The sequence below is a fragment of the Sapajus apella genome, unplaced genomic scaffold (assembly GCF_009761245.1).
Source record: "Sapajus apella isolate SASKATOON/1434 unplaced genomic scaffold, GSC_monkey_1.0 scaffold112, whole genome shotgun sequence".
NCBI lineage: Eukaryota > Metazoa > Chordata > Mammalia > Primates > Cebidae > Sapajus > Sapajus apella.
This window is the reverse complement of record NW_022437052.1, coordinates 4,810,881-4,835,598: the sequence shown is the minus strand read 5'-3', so window position 1 is coordinate 4,835,598 and position 24,718 is coordinate 4,810,881. Positions and strand designations below refer to the sequence as shown.

Genomic DNA, 24,718 nt, shown 5'->3' with positions numbered 1-24,718 from the left:
ATGAGCAGCTGTTCTCCATCCTCTCAAATTCCTCTGCATTGCTGGTGCTGTGTCCACCATGGCCCTTGTCTGCTTCCCACTGAGTCACAGGGGGACATCAGGTCCCTGTGCTCAAATATGGGATTAGACATCTGTGCAAACAGCTACTGACCCAGCATTAGTCCTCAGCAGCCCCCACCACTGCTATGATTTCTCCTCCTCCCAGAAGATGATGATGATAAGCCTGGCTCACCATGCTGAGTGCTCCCCAGCAACCAGGCACCTCCCGAGATCCACACCTTTAGTTGGGCCTACTATTATCTCCACTAGATAGAGGAAACAGAGGCTCAGCATGGGTGTGACCTGCCTATGACCATTAGGCTGCCAAGTGGTGAGGCCAAGACCTGAAGTGGGACAGTCTTGCTCCAGAATCGATGCTCACACTGCCGGGCAGCTCCACACTCTCCTGAAGGTCATTCTGAACCTCCATTCACATACGCAGCACCTCGTCTGCTCTGGAAGAACAGAAGTGGCATCCACAGGGCACTTACTGTGTGCATGGCGCCACACGTCACCATGCCCCCTCCTCACATGACACTGGACAAGGGCACCACAGGGCCCAAAACGTGCCCAGGCTGCCCGGGACAGAGAGGAACTGGGATGGTCCAGCCCCTGGGTGCTGCTTTCATGCTGCCAACACCATGCCACAGCCCTGGGATGGTTGGGCAGCTCTGGACGTGTTCAATGGCACAGGGCCGCTTTCAGATGGAATCTGCTACAGGCAGAGGGGGCTTAGAGCCATGCAGAGAGAAGCAGAAACCTCAGCGGCCTGGCTCCCCAGGCCCTTCCTCCCCAGTGCCTGGAGACCAGAAGGCAGAGGTGGCTCCAGAACTCTGTTGTGCAGCCCCAAGCCCTTCAGGAGACTCCAAAGGGAGCATGGTTCCCACCGCCCTGAGCACCAACGCCGCAGTAAAGGATGTTGGGCCAGAAGGGCATTCTGCTCCAAAATATGTGCACATAAGCACAGTGCCTCAGGCCTCTGTCACCCAAGGCACACACAGGTGATAAGAAAAGCCGCAGTTAGAGCACAGAGCTGAAGGTGGCCGCGGGCCTGGTGGGCACAGCTGCCTGTGCAGCCACTGGAATCTAGGCTGGCGGCACTGACCTCACCATTTCAACGTGTGGCCCCAGCATGCCCAGTCCAGGGGACCAAGAGGCCAGCAGGGTGGGGGCAGGAGACCCGAGAGGCCAGCACCTGGGAAGAAAACACCTCTAGCCTTGCAAGTCACAGCAGATGCAGGAAGTGCAGGCGTGACCCCAGCCCTGTCCTGATCCCCGGTCTCAGTTTCCCCATCAGCTCTGGGTCACAACAGCACTAAAAAGGCTGTGAGACCCAGTTTTAGAGTCTTAGGGGTGTCTTATCTTCCGCCAAAGCCCTCTCCAAGCTCCCCTCTTTCCGGCAAAAACCCAAAGCCCAGTGGGGCCAAGGAAACCTCAGGAACTTGGCCCAAGACCAAGATGGTGTAGACAGCGCTTCTCTGCCTGCTGTGGGTGCCTGAACAAGCTGGGCTTCCTCAGTGACAAGGGTCCTTTCGGAAATGCCACGCCCAGGCCCATCGGTGGCAAAAAGCGCCGCGTGTCTGCCTCTGAGAGCAGGCCAGACGCCCAGGGCAGCGGCAGTCGCAGTGACCCAGCCCAAGCCATTTAAGATTTCCGCCAGCCATAAAAAAAGCATTTCTTTTGAAAAATAATTTATAATTCACACTGACTGCCCAGCAATTACGCCCAGCCGGAGGAATGTGAGCATGTTTTGCCCGGTGAACCTCAGACATGAAAGCCCCGTGCGCCCATCCATCTCTCGTGGCAGAGTGACAGCTGAAGGCTGCCAGGAGCCCCAGGGGAGGGCCCAGCCCCAAAGGCTTCCCCTTTTGGGATCATATTCCTTCTGTGGCTGAGATGGTCGGTGAGGCAGAGCTGGGAGCTGGCCTCTAGTAGGCCGGTGGGCACTAGGACCCCCACATGGGGGCTTTGCAGTGTGTCTGCTGGTGCCCCCAAAGGGGCTTTGCATGGGGGGAGGCAGGTGACTCCCATTTCCAGGTGTGGGGCTCCCTCAAGCCCACAGCTCAGGGAGGGTGGGGGACCTGGAAGTGGCTTCCTAACACCAGTCCTGCCCACTCCTCATGAGTCAGCCCTGGGCACAGGCCTGAGTCCCGGCCTCAGCTCTGCCCCATCTCACCAGCACCTGCTTAGCCTCAGCTCCACATCTCTGTAATGAGGAGTCCGATGGGCTGACGTCCAGAAGCAGAGGTGGAAGGGAGGTCCCAGCGCTCCCTTCCAGGTGTCTCCAAAAATGTCCCTGTCCCCGCCACACCCCAGGAGGTGGGGTGTCGGAGCTGTGCCCTGGGTGGCAGCAGGGTGAACAGCAGCCTTCCAGGGACCTGGGAATCTCTCCAGCACATACACACACAGAGCCGGGAAAACTAGCAGGGAAACCAGAGTGTTGATAGCCGCTGCCGGGCATAGCAGTTCATGCCTGTTATTCCAGCATTTTGGGAGGCCAAGCCAGAAGGATGGCTTGAGCTCATGAGTTTGGGACCAGCCTAGGCAGCATAGCAAGACTCCACCTCTATTAACAGAAAAATATTAAAAAGAAAAATATATATACAACAGCCACTCATGGCTGGCCCCTTCTCCAGCCTGGAGACGCGTTTACAGTGGGGTAAAATAGCTGGTGTCACTTGACCCTCCCCGCAAATGGTCCCAGATGGCTGCATAACGGCCTCATTCCCTTACACTTCTAAGCCTGGATGAGCAGACTCACACCATAGCCATGCAACCCCAAAACCATGAGGTGAAACCTACCAGAAAGCCAGTCCCAGCTCCCACGCACAGCTGTGGGGTCAGCAACTTCAGTCTGAAGGTGCTGCTGTGAAACCCAGCATGACAGACCCCGGGCCAGTGAGAGGAGGAAGACACCCGGGCAGCTGGAGCGGGGGTCTCGAGCTGTGAACGGTGCCCAGAAGGGACCGCCCACTCTCCCTCCCGCCAGAGCCTCCCTGAGGCGGACATGCTTGGCAGATCCTGGCTCCAGGCCCCCCCCTAGAGATCACGGTCCCCCATTTGCACCCTTGTGGGACCCTCAGCACGTCACAGCTGCCTCAGAGCTCCTGAGCCCACCGTCCCGCCCCTGAGTGAGGCTGCGTCCCTCCCAGGCTGTCGTGGGCTCATGTGGATACTGTGGAGCACTCAGCCCAGGCCAAGGCTCAGGGGATCCTTCATGACCTTGACAGCGTCCTCAAGGCCACAAGTGACAAACTACTTGTGCTGGGAAACAGAGAAGTCACGTCCCCTCCTGGCCCTACTGGCTGTGCGGAGTCACTGTGGACGCTCGGTGAGACTTCTCGGGTCTGCAGGGGCCGAGGGGCAGGAAGGAGCCAACCCGCGCCCAAGACTCAGGTTCCAAGGGGGTCTTGGGCTACCCAGGGAGGAGGGCTCAGGATACCCCAGCACAGCCTCCACCACAGAATTCTGTATCCATTGCTTCCACACTCTGGGGTCCGGGGTAAGGATCAGGGTGAACAGCGGACCTTGAAGCTTATGAGAAAGAAAAACAGGCCAGGCGCAGTGGCTCACATCTACAGTCCCAGCACTGTGGGAGGCCAAGGCAGGAGGATCACTTCAGCCCAGAAGTTCGAGACCCCATCTCTATAAGAAAATTTTGTTTAATTAGTTAGGTGTGGTAGCGCACACCTGCAGTCCCAGTTACTCGGGAGGCTGAGGTGGGAGGATGGCTTGAGCCTGGGACGTGGAGGTTACAATGAGCCAAGATTGCGCCACTGCACTCCATCCTGGATGACAAAGCAAGACGCTGTTTAAAAAAAATTTTTCTTTTAAAGTAAGAAAGAAAAAGAAAGTTTAGGGGGTGCTGGCTTCAGGCTGGGTGCCTGCCTGGGAGCCTAGAGGTGGGGTCAACCCCATCCTTCCTCGGATAAAACGTGAAGAGGTGGAGGGAAGAGATGGGCATCGGGGAGCCTTCCAGATCAGACACTCTGGGATCCTAAATTGGAGTCAGAGCTCACATTTTGGGTGGTCCGCTTCCTGGAGACCCTGGACCCGGTCTCCCATGTCCCCCACATCCCAGCACATCCCAGCTCAGGGCTAAGGTGGAAACAGGAGCAGCATGAGGAGTCCAGGGCTGAAACAGAAACAGACACCATCCTGCAAGCACTCCCGTCCAAACCAGTCCGGAGCAGGCAGCTATTCTTAGTGCACAGGGACCCAAAATTAAAACAGAGGAAGCGCCAGCTCCCTCAGCGGTTTGGGAACTTCCCTGAATATAAGGTTCCAGCCACAAAAATCCCACAGCCGGGAGTGACAGGGCGTCAGGGATGGCGGGGGGAAAAGGCTTACGCAACACTGGCCAGGTGTGCCCTGAGGGGACGGGAACTGCTGTGCCCTCTTCCTGCCTCAAAACCGCTCTGGCCCCTCTCGGAGGGAGGGTGTCTCAGAGGATCCCTCCTACGTGGTGAGAGAGGCCTCCCGGTGACAGCGACGGCAGGAGTGAGCAGGTTCTGATGGATGGAAGGGCAAGAGCGTGGGACGCACCAGGACTCCTCCAAGGAGGCTGCACATCACCTGGTCTGTGTACCGGGGCATCCTCGGCAGCGCAGGAGACCTGGGCCCATGGTGGGCACCCAAGCAATGCCCTATAGGTGCATGAATGAGGATCTCATGGGGTGCAGAGCCTGATGAAACATCGGCCCCCAAAGACTGTGTGGAATGCGCCATCCAGAAAACATGACAGCCAGCACTGCCATGGGGCCGAGACAGGCCTGCCCTGACAGGACACCGGCTCTCAGCCGGCCCTGGACCATCAGATCCTTGTTCCCCAGGCAGACGCCACACTCCCAAGAGGGAAACCCGCAGCTGAACTTCTTATCCAAGCTCACAGGGCTCCGTCCTAAACCATCCCATGGGACCCTCCTCAGGCCTCCCCTCGGGCATCCTGGAACCTCGGCTCCCTCCATACGAATCACACCTACCCAGGCTGACCTTCCCAGAGACGGCAAAGCCCCCAGAAGACACCAGACCGTTCAGCTCCTGCCACAATCACCAGGTTGGCCTCGAGCATGGAGTGGAGGGAATCGTCCCAGGTAGGGGACGGAGGAGAGGCCAAGGGACCCTGGCTGCACCCCACCTGGCTGACCCCCTTCTTGGCTGGGCTGGAGCCCGGGAACCCAGACCCCAAAGGAGAGCACACATTGTCCGGGGTTGCCCTCAGCAACAAGCCCACCACTGCCAGGTTCTGCTGTGTCACCCCCAAACAGTTCGGAGGAACCCCTGGCTCAGCGGTCACAGCTGGGTAAGGACAGAGTGGAGTGGCGCAGCCCCCCAAACCGCAGGTGCTGGCTCCTGGAGGCCTCTGCCAAGTGATGGGACAGAAGGAGCTGAGGACAAGACCTGAGGCCCTAAAACCCAAGCTATGAAGGAACCCCAAGACCATGAGAAGACCCCAAGACCATGAAGAGAGCTCTAGACCATGAGATGACCTCCCAGACCACAAGGGGAACCTCAAACCATAAGGGGACCCCCAGATCATGAGAGGACCCCAAACTATGAGAGGATCCCAAGGCCATGAGGAGACCCCCAGACCACAAGGGGACCCCAAGCTATGAGGGTACCCCAGACCACTGTGGCAGGCCCAGAGCCCTCATGGCCACAGAGGCTGCTGTCTGCCCTCACTGCATGGCCCCAAGCCGGCCCAGGGAACCAGGTCCACATTAGCTCTGGTCATTGCTGCCCTCAAGCTCCCACCATGGCTCCCATGCACTCTGACAGCATGGTTCCTGCAGAGGCTGCATGTCCTCAGCCTGAGCTGTCCCTGCCCTCTCTGGACGACACCTCACTGCCCCATCTGGGAAGGTCTCCTCATACACACACGCTCCGCAGCCCTGGCCCAGGCCTGTGGTGCTGTTCCTCGGCCCCAGCACTTCTGGGCCACTTCCGGCACTTGGGCATCCTGCCCCAAGGTTCTGCCTTGCGGCGGGGCGGGGGTAAGGGTGTCTCTGAGGCCCCTCCACAGAACAGCAGCGCCGCCCACTGCTCTGTCGCCTCCACCCGCTTCTTGGTTTGGTCTTTCTCCACAGGCATTGCCCTCTGGGGCTGGGTGTTCACGGTTGCCTCCCCCAGGACAGTACTCCAACTGCCCTGCCTGTGTTACCCATGGACTCATACCCAGAACAGTGCCAGGCATGTGGGCTGTGTGAAGGGAGGGCGTGGAGGGTCTCCTCTCCCTGGAAAGGGTGCTCCCCACCCCTGAGCTCACCTCCAGGGGCCCTGCAAACACCAGCCAAGGCAGCTGAACCGGCCCACAGCCCCCTGGCCGCCCACAGTGGGCTACACAGGAGCACAGGCATGCCCACGCGTGTGCACACAACACACACAGTACAGGGGACGCCGCTCAGACTCAATTTGGCTGCATATAAGAAAAAAAACCAAAAGCCCGAGAATCAGTCCCCACACACAGGAAGCCTGGGGTGAGCCACCTGCTGTGTCAGCAGGGAACCATGTTCCTCATACCTCTGCTCCGCTGCCACCATGGTGAATGGGTTTCATGCTCAAAGTCACCTCCTGGCCCAATATGACAGCTGGAGCTCCAGCCAACACAACCACAGTCCAGACAGTGGAAAGGAGAAAGGGGAGGAAGGTGAAGGGACCTCCCCAGTCACCTGCCTGTCTTCTAAGAAGCCTTCCAGAATCCTTCCAAAGCTTTCCACTCCTCTCTCAGGCCAATCTATCAGGGAGGCTGGGAAATGTCTTTTCTCCAGGCGCATCCCCTCTTTGAATAGAGGTAGGGTTCCCGGGGACACCTGGCTGAGGGTGGGCATTGGTCCTCTCTGGCCCTGGGCAGCCTTGTGATCGGGCACCACTCACCATGAGGATGCGCCGGTAGCTGTCCCGGTCTATCCCCCAGAGCTTGAGGTCTGTCTTGGCTTTCACAGTTGCAGCCCTGGGGGTGCCGTAGATGAGCGCCAGCTCCCCGAAGCTGCCTCCCTCGCTGATGTTGGTCACCCACTCTCCGTTCACGTACACCTTCGGGAAGCAAGAGAGAGAAGCGTCATGGGGGCCAGGCAGGGCGATCTCTGCACCCCCAGCAGAAAACCCCTCTTAGCTCTCTCCAGAAGGGGGTCCATGCAGGGTGGGGCACAAACCCTTTTGCTTGTGGGTGGAACTCCACATTCCCCAGCAATGGGCCTGTGGATGCCAGGGCCCGCCCCACCCCCAACCCCACCCACTCAGAGCCACAGTGGGACCATGGGACCACATCAGACCCCTAAGGCAGGAGGGCCCCAAGCTGCCAGTGCCGATGAGACAACCGCACCAGAGGCGGAAGCACCCTGGCCCTGCTCTGCAGCACAACGGCCTCAGCCTGCTTCCTGGGCAGTGTCTGATTCCATTCATCAACTTTTCACTTGGCCTCCCTGTGCCTCAGTTTCCCTAGCTGCACCACAATGAGTTGGAGCCTGTGATCTCCACAGGGCTCTACTCTGGGGCCCTGTCTACTTCCTCTCCTCTCCTCTCCAGGGCATTCCTCTGTCCCCACCTCCATCGGCACATGCCACTGGGCCCAACGGAGCAGGGCTGCCTCAAGTGCAGACCTCTCCTGCCAGGGCCTCCCTTCCTACAGGCAGTGCCTGAGCTCCTAGGGCTGGAGTCTGAATGGGCGCCCTATGGCTGGACACCACTGCTGAGCTGCTCCTGAGAAGGAGCCCAGACAAGATTCCCTTTCAGCTCGCGTGGGCTACCGCCCCCACACAGGGCGCCTACTATATGCATTGACCATGCACAGTCGGTGTCCGTGCAAGAATAGTGCAGATTGTTTATTATGCCGTGATTATGCAGATTCGGTTACTATAAATTGACACAATACTCACTTTATCCCCTCAGCGTGTCAATGAGCTTAAAGAATAGTTCCCATTGCCAAAGCAGTTCCCACTGGTTGCGTATCGGGAAAGAATGGATTGCGATGAATCATGGAATCAATTCTTATTGAAATCAATGACTCATTATCTGGATAATAACTGAGGCACAGAGTCTTCTATCTGAAAGAAAATGCCACGCAGGTGGGACTCCACAATTAGGTGTAAGTGAGGGCTGGAGAGAACTGGTCCACCATGAGGTTTCAGGGGCATGGGGACGACCGCTGTGCAAAGGCAGACTCCGCCTGGGGGAAATGTGGAGCAGTTTGCGTCCATCTCCACCTGGCCCACCAGCTCCCCAGTTCCTGGAGGGAGGCTGCAGCAGGATTATGGGGCAGAAGAAACACCAGCTTCCCCCCAGTGATACCCTCCAGGAATCAGAAGACAGCTCCTTCCACGGAGCCAGAGAGTGTCCACTTGTGTGTGCAGGGATATGTGGAAGGGGCAGCAACTCCAGTGTTTTAGGGGCAAGGGGACCTCTGAGAACACCCTCCAGAACCTCTGCCTCTTGCTTCTCAAAGGGGACCCAGAGCTGAGGGAGCGCCAGCAATGAAGCTAGGGGAGGGCCGGCAATGGCCTGGGCACAGCCTGGCCTCCCACCTCACAGCAGACACTCCCACTTTGCCTGTGTTTTTGTGACCAGTTTATGGAGACATAACTTGCAAATAAGAACGGGCCCGACTCAAGTGCGCAGCATGGTGAGTTTCACATTGCTTATACAAGGTCCCCCAAACTCCCAGGGGACTCTTCCCCAGAGGGATCGGAGCTCATCCTGTGAGTCTCACAGTGTCTATCCGTGCAGCGGGTGATGGACTCCAGGGTGCACAGCACATCGTGCTGCCAGGAGCATCCCCATTTGTGACGTGCACGCCTAGGGTGGCACTGGCTGCTGGCTCAGCTTCAGCAGGCATTCTGCACTAAATGCCATCGCCTTCCAGCACCCTCTGCACAGAACACTGTTCAACAGGGGCGCCTCCCTCCAGCACCCTCCCAGCTAAACACTGGCACCCTCTCTCCACCACCCTCCAGGCTAAACACGGTTCCAATGGGGGCACCTCCATCCAGCACCCTCTGCACTTCTGTTCCAATGCAGAGGCCTCTTGCTGAGTCACGAAAGCAGTGTGAACTCAGAAGATGTAAACTTGAGGTCGGGAGGGGTTTGCTTGACACAAGAGAGCCAGGGAGGTGGGTGACATCTTGTACCTCAGGAGGTGGGTGAGCCTCTTGGCCCCTTTAGAAAATGAGGACACCAACCCCTTGAATGGCTGCCCAGGCAGGTGGCAGAACACCCCCATCCCCTGGCAAAGAGCCTGAGAGCCTGGGGGTCCTGGGAGCAGAGAAGAATGGGTCTCCACAGAGCCAGCCCGGGATGGCTGCAGCTCCCACCTTTCTGGGGTTCAGCCACCAAGAGGGGTCCATGGCTGCTGTGGCTGCAGGCAGGACCCAGGGAAGCTGGGCCAGGACATGCTGCCTATGAGTCCTGGAGAAGCCCAAGGCCTCCAAGCACTCCCTCCGAAGCCTCAGAGGAAACCATTGTGCGGATCCCGCAGACAGCCAGGGCCGCACTGTGCCCGGCGGCCCAGAGGACAAAGGGGCCATCCTTCTCAGGACACTGGCCTCTGTCACCACTCCCGGCACAGTGCGGGCCCCACCCCAGCTGGTACGCAAAGGGGCTACTGCTCGTTGTGGCTCATTTTTTTTGTTTTCTCTTCTTCTTTTAAAAGAAAGCATGATGGGGGCCCCCGCGGGGCAGCATTTACACCCCACCATCACTGTGGCTTCTCTGGCGCAGCACCCAAGCTCACACCCGGTTCTGCCCTGCTCCCCTCCACCTTCCCTCGCTCGCCCTGTGTGTTTAGAAGCAGATAGTGGGGCGGGGGTACCAGGGGCCAGGGGAGGGGCATGGGCAGGGAGTGTGTCATGGGGACAGAGGCTCGGTTCAAGAAGACGAGAACATTCTGGACATGGACAGTGGTGATGGTTGCAACACATCATGAATGTGCTTAATGCCACTGAACTGCATACTTCAAAACGGTTAGAACAGCCAACGTTGTGTGTCTTCTACTACAATTAAAGTAGGGCTGAGGGCAGTGACTCACGCGTCATCCCAGCCCTTTGGGAACCCAAGGAGGGAGGATTGCTTAAAGCCAGGAGTCTGAGGCCAGCCAAGGCAACATAGCAAGACCCCATCTCTATAAAAAAATTAAAATTAGCTGGACATGGTGATGAACAGCTGTAGTCCCAGCTTCTCGGGAGGATTGTGTGAGCCCCAGAGCTCAAGGCTACAACGAGCTATGATCACGCCACTGCACTCCAGCCTGGGCGACAGGTCGAGACCCCATCTCAAAAAAATAAAAAACAAATTTTAAAAACACACCGAACACAAGACACATCCTGGATAACATCCAACCCTGACCCCAGGACCAGATCACCAAGCCGGGGTACCCTGCTCCGGGGGTACACCCAGCTGCCTGGTGGTGCCTCTCTGGCCCCTCAGAAACAGCTCTTCCCCAGATGTGTTGTGTGGAACTGAGGGAAGCCCAGGGTGGCAGACGTCAGCATGGACCACAGGACGCCTGGGACGGGGGCAAAAGGAGGGCGTCCCGGAATAACAGGGGCCTGAAAACAATCAGGGGAGAAATTAGCCCCAAACAGGGCTTGAAAGGAAGCTACGTTCCTGGGCCCGTGAAGTCGGCAGCTGAGTGTCCTTTTAAGTAGAAATGCTATGTTCCATGAATAAAATAAATTGGAAGATATTTTTATACTTAGAAAAATGGATTATAGCTCTTGGCAACACACAGACGGCAGCAGGCACTTTCAGAGTCTCTGGAAAACCACAATTTAAACCAAACCTGGTGCTGTTGGCATTTGGTCACCTGGCCATCCCCTGGGGCGCTGCTGGTCAGAGGGCAGTGTCCACCCTGCAGAAGTGGGTGATGTCCACCCCCAGGCCCTGCTGGCTTAAAGGGCCAGGGCCGGGTCCTCAAGGGGATGGCTTCCCACTGGCCCTTGGGCACTTGGCCACCACAGCCGTCTGTCCTTTCCCGCCACCTGGAGTAAACCAGGGTCCCACTCTTCTCAGGAACCCACTCGGGCCCTGGATAGTCCTAGTTCTGCAGCCACGAACCCAGGTACATCCATCCCATTGCCCCAGGGAGGCAATTTACAGAAACCAGCAAACAAAATGCAGTGCCCAGGGCTCACACAGCAGCTGTACTGAGCTGCCTGGGGCCGCCATGCAGCAGTTCCCCCAGGCACTGTAATAACAGTAATTATTATAATACATGTGTCCATAACTCACCCCTGCTACCCGACATGGGACTTTTTCATTCCAGATTCCTTACTGAGCATCCTTTGATTCCCTTAAATGTGGCCTTCACCCACATGGCCCCTGCGTGTTTACCCGGCACGGGAAGGGCCTCCCACATCACAGGAGGCCCTGCAGGCAGCTCCTGTGCCCGGCCCCACCCAGCCCCGCCAGGCGCTCCCCGCTGCCCACCCTGCCCCAACTGGAAAATCTGAGATTAATGGAGGTACTCGGCGTTCGTGCACAGCCGCCAGGGACTCGAGAGATGGCCCCATAAGTCACAGCCCAACCCCGCGGGAGGCCCGGCCGTCCCATGCTAGACTGTAGCCAGAAAGCGGGCATCCACCCACGGGGCCCAGACATCCTGGCTCTGGTGGGCTGGGTCCAGCAGGGGCCTTAAAGCTGCCTTTGTGCCTGACCCAGGGGCCAGGGAGGGGGCAGGAATGGGGCAGGGGGAGGAGGAGGGAAGGGGAGGGATTTGCCAGGACAATATATTTGGGAAACTCCAGTTACACAAAGGTGACCTCACTCTTTCCTTTCACAAAATTGCCTCCCAACGTCCCCAGGCCTTGCGAGAAGCCAGCCAGGATGCCACAGCGAGCTGTGTCTGAGAGAAAGCCTCCCCACCTCCACACGGGCTTCAGCCGAAACTCCATGCTGACCAGGCCCCATCTGGGGTTGGGGCTGGGGTTGGGGCTGGGGTTGGGAGGGGACCCTGTGAGCTTAAGGCTTGAGGAAAGGTTCCCTGCTTTGAAGTGGCCCAGGACAGGCCTCTACCACCGCCCCGTCATGTACGAAGGAGTTACAGACAGCGGGTGCCAGCGGGGCAGGGCAGGCTTGTCCTGCTGGAAGGATGGAGGGAAGTGGAGGGAAGGGAGATGCCTCGCTGAGTCCAGAGGTGGAGAGGCAGGCGGGGATTCTGTGAGGAGGAGGAGGAGCTCCCTCCAGAGTTCCAGGTTCGCCAGGACAGCAGCACCTCCTGGCCCCTTTGCCGTGGTCCTGGCCCAGGTGGGGCTCCAGGGAGCCTTGAGGCCAAGAACGGAAAGACGGACCTGATTCCTCCGGCAGTCACAGCCCCCGGGCCCTCACACCCTCGTCTCTCCTAGGAAGGTCTTCAGCACACTGCTGGCTGGGGCCTGGCACTGGGGCAGGAGAGTGGCCACCAGCACCAGGGATTAGGACAAGGCTATTCGTGGGTGGAAGGCGTTTCCTCTGAGGGGTGGACAAGGCTCTTGTGAGTGCATTTGTTGGGGACGTGAGGTGGGGTGGGCTGCAAGGTGGCCAGCGGGTTCCTGAATGAAGGGACACAGGAGCCGCATGGACAGAGGCCCCATCACCCCACACTAGGTGCTGTGAGCGGAGCCTTAGGAGGATTATCTCAGAGTCTTCCCGGCAGCTGCAAGCTCTGTTCAGTTCTCTGAGTAATATGGAAATGGCACAACTCAGCGACACAAGGGCCTGGGCAAGGTCATGGCCAGCAAAGAAAAGAGCCTGGGTTCTCTGAGCCCCAAGTCCATGTGCTCCTGAGCCGTCCGCCACCCTCCTCGAGACACTGGTTAGAAGGGGACAATTAGGCAGGAATACCCCTGGGGAGTCCCAGGTGGGCTTCAGGCTCCGTGAGGGAACTCTGGGTAAAGGGTTTGTCTCTTCCACAGCTGCTCATTTAGGAGAAGCAAAGAGCATGGAAAACAGAATTCCTGGGGGTGGCCTCAATCCCAAGCTCTGCTAATGCAAACTGGCACCTTGAAGATGCCACTGGAATTTATTTGGAAGATTTAAATGACATCAGCAGACACAGGAGAGGGAGAGGCATTCCACAGGGAAGTAAAGGCCTCAGTGGAGACCTATGAGGCTCCCAGGCCCACTGAGGGGAGGCCTGATCCTCGATCATTTGCTGAAGTCAGTATCTATCAAAGCCCAGCAGCACACAGATGAGCTGGGACTGGTGGGGTCTTGTGGGATGTGTAGGAGTTCGTGAGGCCAAACAGGAATGAGAGCAGAGGGGACAGGAGAGGCAGAACCACAGTCAGGACATTCATTGGCTAATTTCCTGTTCTTGGTCCCTCTCCCCCATTAAGCCACACCCTCCCCCACACCAGGGCAGGCACCAGGTCCTCCCCGTCACAAGTGCCAGACACAAAGCAGGCACTCAATAGACATCCAGGAAGGAGAAGGCAGGAGAGGAGGGGACACAGTGACTCCAGGACCCAGAATGGAGAGGGCAGGGGAGGAGAGGACACTAGGACCCAGAGTGGAGAAGACAGGGGAGGGGACACAGTGACTCTAGGACCCAGAGTGGAGAAGATGAAGGAGGAGGTGACAGGGAGACACCAGGACCCAGAGTGGAGAGGATGGGGAGGGAGGTGACACAGTGACACCAGGACCCACAGCATGAACTGGAAGAGGAGCTGTGAGCAGCATGAGATTTAGGGCTGGGTAGAGTGAGTCCAGTCGGGAACCCACCTACCCCCACACCTCCCACGGAGGCAGCTCTGCCCTCAGCACTGCTGACCACTAGGCAGGCCTGGGCTGCCAGGTCTCTCTGGGATCAGCCCTGCCCCTTCTGCTGGGGGTTGAGCCCCATTCCCTGCAACCCCCCATCAGACCCTGGTGTCTGGACTCAGGGCACAACGGGGCCACCTCCTGGGACGGGCCCAGGCCCCAGGACAATGCCCAGCTGGGACACTGGCCGCATCCTCCTCTGTCTTCTCTATTTCCTGGGCTAGGCTTTTTTTAAACCCAAAGCAAAGCCAGCAGGAGATGACTCTGTGGCCTGGCATCTGAGCCCGGGATTGACCCGCCGCGCCGCCCTCCAGCCTTCCCCTCCACACTTCCTCTGAGGTCAGGCAGTCCCTGGGACCTTTGGCACCTGCCTAAGTTTCCATCTTTGGAGGAGACAGGAGCGCCCTCACTCCCCAACACAAAGGTCTGCCCCAGAGGCCCGGTCTAGGGCCTCAGCTGTGGGTTCCAGCTCAGGGCGAAGAGAAACCTGGTTCTTCCTCTGCCTGGGCAGGCCGGGCCGGAGGCATGTGCCCCTCATGGGGAGGTGGGACCCCTGAGTCATTTCCTGTGCTATCAGCTCCGGAAGCAGAGTGGGGCAGTTCAGGTTCCCAGAAAAACGGCAGTGATGGGGGACAGACACCACGGCTGCCACGGAAATGAATGAGTAAATGGCCTCCCCAGAGTAGCGTGGCCTGGACAGACGCACAGCCACCGGAGGCCAAACCTCGAGACAGTTCATGCTGGGCACCAGGGGGTGGCATCGCCTATACAGCAGAGTGCAGAGGCTGAGTCCTGGGGCAGGTGGACGAGGAGAAGGGCATGTAGGCACCCCAGACGCGAGCAACTGAGCCAGCCTGGGAAGCAGTGGCTGTCTCGGGTATCGCAAACCCCCAAAGCACCCTGCCCTGGGGGCTTCCAGTCCGTGCAGAAAGGCCATAAGGAGATGGTCTCATGAAACATCATCACCATAAGCTGCAGAGGGTCCTGTGAGGGAGGCGAGGGACATGTCTGCTAATGCCCACGGGGAAGTGACATTTAGTAGAGAGCAAAAGGGGTTCCCAGCAGAGGCCCTGGGGCAGCCAATGCAGGCAGATTCCAGGAACTGAGGGAAGATGGTGTCACTGAGGTCCTTCCCCGCTAACTGCGGGGAAGTCAGAGGCTCCGGCCTGATTCAAAGGGAAACAGACTCCTAAGGGGTGTTTTCCCAGAGACTGCACCATTAGCTCTGTGCACCGGCAAGGTCAGGCTGCCCCACAGGGGCGGCCTGCAGAGCAGGAAACCAACGGGGATGAGGGGCCTCAACGCCTTCACACCAGGGCACCAGGGCTCTGAACCGGACGCCGGAGAAGATGTGAGTCAGAGGCTCTGGAGAGGACCCGGCTGTGGGGCCTGGGGTGATGCCAGTGTCCCGGCCCAGCCACAGGGCACGAGACAGAATCTCCAGGGGAGGGGATGCCTCTCCTTCCAAAACAGTGGGAGCATCTCATAAAAGTGTGGGTCCCTTTAGTCTTGAGGCAAGCATGGTAAGATGACACAGTGAGACTTGACTCACGACTTGGGCACTCTGAGTGGGGAGCCGAACGTGGGTGCAAAAGGCAGCCGTCATTTGACTGTGAAGTCATTGGTCCCATGGGGTCTGGAAGCACATCACTCTCCCACCCACTTTGAGATGTTAACGTCCCATGTGGTGGGTGAGCCTGGTGTATTCACTGGCCTTGGATCTGGAGACACTGTTAGGTCAAACAGAACCCTGGCCAGCACCCAGCAATCCCAGCTCAGGAAAAGCAAAACAGCATCCCTGAGCCACACCTGCCAGCATCGTCCTTGTTTCACTCTGCACTTTTGATATCCCCATCTTCTCCTCTAAGTGGCAGGAATCACTTTTCTGGATTAAAACATCAGAAACACTGCACTCAGAATGCGCTGTTGGGAACCTGGCACTGCACAGTGGATAAGTCTTCAAACTGGACATGCAAAGACGCACTATTTTCTAGAGAGAGTCAGCTATACTCACATCTGCTTCTCCTTGATCAATTACATAGAAGTTGTCTCCTTCATTCCCTGTAACAAAAGAAGAATGACAACAGATACAAAGTACATCAACACATACAAGTTACAGAGTTTCGCTTATAAACAACTTTGCAACACTGTTGCATAGACCCTTGTCAAGCAAAATCCTGGGTGTAGTCAATTCTTTTTTTAATGACAAGAACATTATGGAAACATTGAGTTAACTTGCTAAAGATCCTCTTCTTAAGTTTCATTAGTGAACTTTCTTGAACTTTCTCTAGACAATGAGAGTTGGTTTTTATTTTTTTTGTATTTTTCTGAGATGCAGTCTTGCTCTGTTACCCAGGCTGGAGTGCACTGGTGCAATCTCGGCTCCCTGCAGCCTCCACCTCCTCGGTTCAAGCAATTCTCCTGCCTCAGCCTCTGGAGTAGCTGAGATTACAGGCGCCTGCCATCACACCCAGCTATTTTTTTTTGTATTTTTAGTAGAGAGGGGACTTCACTATGTTGGCCAGGCTGGTCTCTAACTCCTGACCCCAGGTGATCCACCCACCTCAGCTTCCCAAAGTGCTGGGATACAGGCATGAGCCACCTTGCCCAGCCTAACAATGAAAGTTTTATACATGTATGTGTGTATGTATGTGTGTGTGTGTGTGTGTGTGTGTATATATACGTGTGTATATACATATATATAATTGTATATTACTTTATATTTAGTTTTATACATATATATTTTTTATTGTTACTTTGTATTTAGCTTTACAGATATATGTATCTTTTATACGTACACATGTGTATACATGTATGTGTATACATATAGTGCATATATATGTACACATGTGCATATTATACGTGTGTGTATAAGTGTGTGTATATATATGGAGTGCAACATTGGGCTCTCAGCTCACTTCAGCCTCCTCCCAGATTCAAGCATTTCTCCCTCAGCCTCCCAAGTGGCTGGAATTACAGGCACCCACCACCATGCCTGGCTAATTTTTATTTTTAGTAGACAGGGCTTCACCCCATGTTGACCAGGCTGGTCTCGAACTCCTGACCTCGGGTGATCCACCCGCCTCAGCCTCTCACAGTGCTGGAATTCCAGGCATGAGCCATCTCACCCAGCCTTATACTTTTTTAAGTGCATAGTCCATTTTCCCCCTCTGGGCTTTGGCTCTGAGAAGCAGGCAGAACGTACCTTGCTGTATAACCGTCTCCCCAGCGATGTGAGTAACAGGAAACATGGCATCGAATATGTCACTGAAAAACAAAACACGCCAAATGAGGGCTGCAGGTGGCACAGGGTCATTTAAACCCCTCCTCCCCTCACTTCACAGTCCGGTTTAAATCACTTCACAGTCATCAGGGAAGACAAGAAAATCATCAGAGTTCAAAGAAGAAAATCAAAACCCTTCATGACCTGAGGTCCAGAGATGACGCTGTGAGCCCCAGCCCCGTTGCAGTGGTGTGCATGCACACAGTTTGCTGTTTTGCTTTTTATAGAAATAGATCACACTATACATGCGTTTGGAACTCCGTTTACAAAAACAAAAGTAACACTAGATTGTGAACATTTCTCCCATCCGTAAATACAGTTCTACTAGAATACAACCAAAAATAATGATGACGTGTTTTCTGCATTTTTTTCCTTCCAGGGAGAACACTTTCAGTTGAAGGGGAACCCTGGGGCCCTTGACACAGAAGTGAGATGTGCGTTCAGAGCCTCTGTGGAAAACACAGATGCTTTGTGACACGCAAACTCGAAGCCGGTGAGGCCGAATCGAGGCTGTGCCAACCGAGCAGTCTGGCTTTCTGATGTTCCAAATCTAGACGTGAAGTGGACCATGCAAACAGGATCCAAGGGGCATGGGGGAGCTGGCAGAGGCACCCAGGAAAAGTGGGGAAGCACCTGTCAGCCAGGAAGTTGAGGAGCACCTGCCCCAGAACATGGTGGTGGCAGACTCCTGCCTGCCCTCATGACTTAAAACGGAGATTCTTGGCAACATTTGCCATGCACAGGTGCTCCCTGACTCCCAGAGCTGGGGGCTGAGCTACTCAGGAAACAATTCTGAAATCAACGGTCCAGACAACCCTGACCCTCCTGATTCCAGGGTCCATAAATAAGTCATTCTTAAAATAGTGGTTGTTTTCTCTCTATTTAAGAAACGCTTCTTTTCTGAGTCCTTGTTCCCAACTTCACTGGCAACCCAGTTTCCTGTTTCCTCCGAGAGGGGGGAAGAACTATAGGAAGGGTCAGTGAATAACAGGGCTGGAGGAAAGTCTGGGGGCCTCCACTGTCTTCTCACCTGGGGAGTGGACAGTGGGTGCCAGGGCTGGGGCACCAACTGTGGCAGGACTGGGGGAGACCTGGGGGACCTCTACTGTCCTCCCACCTGGGGAGGGGTCAGTTGGTGACAGGGCTAGGGGAGGGCTGGGACCCTCCACTGTCCTCACATCCGGGTGGTGGGGGCCTGGCCATGCTGCCCCAGCCCCAATCCTGGGCACCTGGCCGCAATGGGAACATTTCCTGGCCACGGCCTCCCTGGTGCACATCTGCAGGAGCTGTCCTGGCACTGCGTTCCAACTGCATTTCTTCAAAACCACAAAGTACAGGTTCTCAGAATGAACAGATCTTCAAGAAATAATTTCACAACTCCTCCCTCTTTTTAAAAAAATTTCAACTTGTAATGGTAAAATATTCCAGTAAATGCCATAAGTAATCAAACGGACACTGTGTACCCCTCACCACCCAGCTTGGGACTACGCTGCCTTGAACCCTCTCTCCTGGAAAGCTGACCGGCATCACTGCTGCGGCTCCAGCTTTCTCCGGGCCCGGGTGTGGCGGGCAAAGGCCACCTCCACCACGCTTGCTCTGTGTTGCCACTTCACACATGGGCATTCATGGTCACATGTGGGCATCCATGATCACACACGCGTGCATCTGCGAAAAGGGTGCATTTCCAGTGATGTCTGTATCACTGCATGTCACTGACATAGACACCCTTTGCATTCTATTCTCTCTCGACACATATTTTCTGAAATGTACCTGGATAAAAACATAAATCTGGTAAGCTTCTCAACTCCTTTTTTTTTTTAAGATGGAGGCCCTGCCTTTCATCCAGACTGGAGGGCAGTGGCACTATCTCGGCTCACTGCAACCTCTGCCTCCCGGGTTCAAGTGATTCTTCTGCCTCAGCCTCCTGAGCAGTTGGGACTACAGGCGCACACCACCATGCCTGGCTAATTTTTATATTTTTAGTAGAGACAGGGTTTCACCATGTTGGTCAGGCTGGTCTCAAACTCCTGACCTCGTGATCTGCCTGCTGGGATTACAGGCATGAGCCACCGTGCCCGGCCTGCTCCATTCCTCCTTTATGGCTGCCTAGTATTCTTTTTTTTTTTTTTTTTTTTTTTTTTTTTTTTTTTCAGAGATGCGGGTCTCATTTTGCTGCCCAGGTTGGAGTGCAGGGGTGGGATCACAGTTCACTGTAGCCTTTAACTCCTGGGCTTAAGGTACCCTCTCGCCTCCCGAGTAGCTGGGACTACAGGTCCCTCCCGCCACACTTGCCTATTTTTTTTTTTTAATAGATGGATCTCACTAAGTTGCCCAGGCTAGTCTCCAACTCCTGGCCTCAAGTGATCCTCCTACCTTGGCCTCCCAAAGTGCTGGGATTACAGGCATGAGCAGCTGCACCTGCCCCACCTGGCATTCTCTATATGAACACCCTTGTTCCTTTACCTGTTCCTGCCCAGATGGGCATTTCCAGTGCTTCTGGCTCCTGCCATCACAAGCTGGGCCATGATGGACATGACAGGCTCCCCATGAAGAAAGGGGGAAGGTGAATGTGGCTGCACCCCAATGATTTGAGCCTCACATTCCACTCGCGGGCTTCTACCAGAGCCTGAGCAAAAGCAGTGGTTGGCTGAAACCTTTTCTGGGAGGTTTCAGTCTCCAGACAGGGCTGTTCAGTCCTCGGTATCAATGAAAACTGGCTTTCCACACATCTAGGTGCCTGGGCCTGGCCCTGTTCAGAGCACCCACTCCTGGAGTGTCTAAGTTTTTTTGTTTGTTTTTTGTTTTGTTGAGACAGAGTCTCACTCCCAGGCTGGAGTGTAGTGGTGTGATCTCAGCTCACCACAACCCCCACTTTCTGGGTTCAAGTAATTCTCCTGCCACAGCACCCCCGCCCCGCTCCCGAGTAGCTGGGATTATAGGCATGCACCACCATGCCCTGCTAATTTTTGTATTTTTAGTAGAGACAGGGTTTTTCCATGTTGGCCAGGATGGTCTCGAACTCCCGACCTCAGGTGATCCACCCGCCTGGGCCTCCCAAAGTGATCCAGGCGTGATCCACTGCCCCCAGCCAGAGCGTCTTTTAAATGGCCTCACTGTGTCTGTCTGTTGGCCACACAGGTGTCCCTCAGCTCCCCATGTGTGAGCCTGCAGAGAAGCCCAGTCCCCAACTCTGAACAGCAGAGTCCAGAGAGCCCAGCCTCGTCTACCAAAAAGGTCTGGGGGCACCATTTTTCTTCAGAAGAAACTTTAATACCCCAATGTTGCCAGCTCATCGCCGACAAAGGCCTGAACACAGGCGTCTCCTGGCAACGGCCCCGAGCTGCAGTCAGCTCTGCCCACGCCCCCACCACACGGCTTCACCCTCCTTTTCCACCGTCTGCCCCTTCCACACAAAACTCCAAGCCTTTCTCTCTCAGCACTTAATGGTATTAAAAGGCCCTGGCCTCTTCTGTCTGTGAAAAGAAAAACAGTTTTCTCTTCTAATCCAGCAGCCACTCTGGGAGGTAAAGTGAAGCAGCTGGCTCTGATTTTAAATCATCTCACATGTGGGTTGCCCCCCCCCCCCCCGCCGCCCCACCACACTCCATCAACAAACACAGCTTCTGCATCAGGGACTGTACTGGGTTCTGGGGACATAGAATGCCCCCCAGCACTCAGGCCTGGTGAGAGAAACAAAATCATGAAGACATTCCAGCCAGCCCTTCCTGCGGGGGCCGAGGGCAGAGCCCCTGGTCTGTCTCTTGCTCCATCATCACCCGCCCCATGAGGTCAGAACTGCTGTTCTGCCCACTTTCCAGATAAGGAAACAAGACACAAAGTAACTTCAGTCAAGGTCAAGAAGCCAGGAAGAGGTGAAGCCAGGCTCAAGCCGCTATCATCAGCGCTCCTGGATGGTCTGGATCCCCTGGGTGCACAGCCTTTCTCCAAGCAGAGCACATGCCTCCCTCTCATCCATCCCTCCCTCTCTGTCTCTCTCCCTTCCTCTCTCTGTCTCTCTCTCCATCTGTCTGGCACACTCTCTCCCTCTGTGCCCTGGACTGGTCTCTAAGCTGAGGGTTGAGAACCTGAGTGTCTGGGATGGACACCCCAGCCCTCTTTGGGCAGGCACCCAGTAAGGAGCCCCTGCTATTTGGGCCAGGGCCAGCCGGCAGTGCTGGGTCAGGATGGTCTCCAGGAAATGGCCCATCTTGGGTCCCAGTCCCACCCGGCCTGTGGCTCAGAAATCACAACCCTTTGAAAGCCCCCACCCACACCATTCCAAGTCCCGATGCCTCCCCTCCTGTAACACCTCAGTTCCTGTGCTTCTCACTCTGCAGATGATGGCTTCTGCCTCCCACAGCTGACTCCCTGCCTCCCACAGCTGACTGAGCTCTGAGACAGTGACCACATGTTCACTGTAGGCTGCAGTGCCCAGCCCAGGTCTGACTCAGAAGGTCCTCAGCACAGTATGGATGGTTGAATGGGTGGATGGAGGGGTGGGTGGATGAATGCATGAGTGAATGGACACATTGATGAACAGGTGGGTAAGTAGATGGGTGGGTGGATGGATGGATGGATGGACAGGTGGGTGGATGAACAAGTGGGTGGATAAACAGGTGGGTGAGTGGATGGATGGATGAATGGATAGATGGATGGACGGATGGGTGGACAGACAGGTGGGGGGATGAACAGGTGGGTGAGTGGATGGATGGATGGACAGGTGGGTGAGTAGATAAATGGATGAATGGATGGATGGAAGGATGGATGGATGGAAGGACAGGTGGGTGAGTAGATGAACAGATGGATGGATGGATAGATGGATGGATGGATGGGTGGACAGACAGGTGGGGGGATGAACAGGTGGGTGAGTGGATGGATGGATGGACAGGTGGGTGAGTAGATGAATGGATGAATGGATGGATGGAAGGATGGATGGATGGAAGGACAGGTGGGTGAGTAGATGAACAGATGGATGGATGGATAGATGGATGGACAGGTGGGTGAGTAGATGGATGAATGGATGGATGGATGGATGGATGGAAGGATGGATGGATGGATGGACAGGTGGGTGAGTAGATGAACGGATGGATGGATGGATAGATGGATGGACAGGTGGGTGAGTGGATGAATGGACGGATGGATGGATGGATAGAAGGATGGATGGATGGATGGACAGGTGGGTGAGTGGATGGATGGATGGATGGACGGATGAATGGATGGATGGACGGATGAATGGATGGATGGATGGACAGGTGGGTGGACGAACAGGTGGGTGGGTGGATGGATAGATGAATGGATGGACAGCTGGGTGAACTGACAGATGATAGATGGGTGGACAACAGACGAGAAGAAGGAAGGAAAAAGGAATGGAAAACAGATGCCTGGAAGGATGGATGGAAAGATGGCACTGCCTCTTTAAGGACATTGCAACAAATATCAAAAGCTGTTTGAGTGGCCACCCTTGGGACCATCAGTTCCACATTTAGGAACTTAAAGAAACAACTAGATGACTATGAAAAGATGTGTGTATAATAATACTCACTGAAGTACTATGTGCATTAGACAAAAACCCAAATGCACAGCAATAGAGGCGTTATTAAATAAATCACGGTGCTTCTCAACAACATAACATTGTATGGGGTAGATACAAGAAATAAGGAATAAAGGTGTTGACGGTTTTGACTGTGAAAATAGGGTGTTGGTGAAGCTGTACAATTTAAAAACACAACCATAAAGTAAATAACCTAGAGGTTACACACTCTAAGCCTAATAGCAACTGTGGGGTGGAGAGCGGATGAAGTTGGGTCATTTTAATGTGTTTCTCTCTCTCTCTCTCTCTCTCTCTCTCTCTCTGTTTGTTTACTTTACTGATCTGTATTTTCTAATTTTCTGTAATTAAGTTATAAATCTATATAATTTTTTAAATGAGGCCATTCATCATTGGAGAAAACCCTACACATATTCTTAAGGGCAGACGTGAGGCTCTTAACATTTTTAAAGCAACCAAAAGAGGCAAAATGTAGACTTTCAAACATGAAAATGTGCTTTTCTGAGTGTGGCACAGACTCCAAGCCCACGACGCCCGAGGAAGCGTACGGAATCGGAACCAGCAGCCCCGTTCACAGCCAAACTCGCCTTCAAAAGGCAAGTAGACAGTGCGCCAAGCTCGGCCCCTGAAATCACACACGCAGAGTTGAATATGAGTAACTTGGCCAATGCTTCTGCTCTGTGAATCCGCTCCAATATCTGCAGAGACAGGCCCAGCTCCCACCACGAGGGGCCACCAATCCACATGGCACACGGGGTGAAAAAGCCACGACGAGGCCCGCCTGGAAAACACCACCATCTCCCAGAAATGCCACTTCCTCCTCCAGCAGCTCCGGGTCTCCCGAGCCAAGACAAGCGCACGTGGGGACTTGCTCAGGAATGCTCACCTGAGAATGTTCCAGAAGCCCCTCCCCAGCCTGCAGAGACCTTCCCCAGCCCTGGGACAGGGAGGCCTGTGGAGCCAAGTGGGTGCAGTTCTCTGAGGTCCCCACAGGAACAAGCAGGGCTGCCACCAAGCGGGCAGGGGACACCCAAGGACTCGTCCACCACCCAGGGAACCAGACTGTGCAGTTCAGGTCAGCATGGGGACTGGAGGTGCAGGGCTCACAGACGGGAGGGGAGCCAGGCCCAGACAGCAAATGCCTGCAGACCATGCACCCTACACGCCCGACCAGGACAGGCCAACGCAGGGCTGGGCACCTCTGCAGAGTCACAGAAAGCCTTTGTCCAAGGTCAGGCTACATCTGTCCAACCTCAGCCACTCAGGACTGTCTGTACACAAAATAGCAGCACCTATGACAGGATTCAACCTGCCTCATCAGCTCCAAGATGGTAGCACACAGCTAAGACCCACGTCTTCTGACAAAAGGCTGGGTTGAATGCCTTCCATCCAAGAATGCCCCTTTAACACTCCCTCCTCAGGTTCACCACCATAGGCCCCATTACTGCCCCACTTCACAGACAAGGAGGCTGAGGCTTAGAAAGCTGATGTGGGCCAGATGCGGTGGGTGGCTCATGCCTGTCATGCCAGCACTTTGGGAGGCCAGACACCACAAGGAGGTGAAAAAATCACTTGCGCCCAGGAGTTTGAGACCAGCCTGGGCAACATAACAAGACCCTAACTCTATAAAAAGTAAAAAAAAAAAAAAAAAGGCTGGGCGCAGTGGCTCACACCTGTAATCCCAGCACTTTGGGAGGCTGAGGTAGGTGGAGAGCAAGACTTTGTCTCAAATAAAAAGAACAAAAATTAGCTGGGCATGATAGCATGTGCCTGTGGTCCCAGCTACTCAGGAGGCTGAGGCAGGAGGATATCTTGAGCCCAGGAGTTTGAGGCTGCAGGGAGCTGAGATTGCACCACTGCACTCCAGCCTGGGTGACAGAGTGAGACCCTGTAACTAAAAACAGAAAGAAAGAAGGAGAGAAATAAAGAGAGAGAGGCAGAAAGAGAGAAAAAGGAAAGAAAGAGAAAGAAGGAAAGAAGGAAAAAAGGAAGGAAGGAAGGGGGAAGAAAGGAAGGAAGGAAGGGAAAGACAGGGAAGGAAGGAAGAAAGGAAGGAAGGAAGGGAAAGAAAGGCAAGGAAGGAAGGAAGGAAGGAAGGAAGGAAGGAAGGAAGGAAGGAA

At 55.3% G+C, this 24,718-nt stretch overlaps 1 protein-coding gene across 2 annotated transcripts in view; it reads right to left on the bottom strand.

The window, feature by feature from the left end:
• Positions 1-24,718, bottom strand: part of PRKAR1B (protein kinase cAMP-dependent type I regulatory subunit beta) — a 164,088-nt gene that overhangs the window by 39,572 nt on the left and 99,798 nt on the right. For both annotated transcript variants that reach the window (XM_032259910.1, XM_032259909.1), the window contains exons 5-7: positions 16,973-17,034; positions 15,782-15,828; positions 6,913-7,071 (exon numbers count right to left, since the gene is read on the bottom strand). In XM_032259910.1, coding sequence (XP_032115801.1) covers positions 6,913-7,071; positions 15,782-15,828; positions 16,973-17,034 — 268 coding nt within the window. The remainder of the gene's footprint in view (positions 1-6,912; positions 7,072-15,781; positions 15,829-16,972; positions 17,035-24,718) is intronic.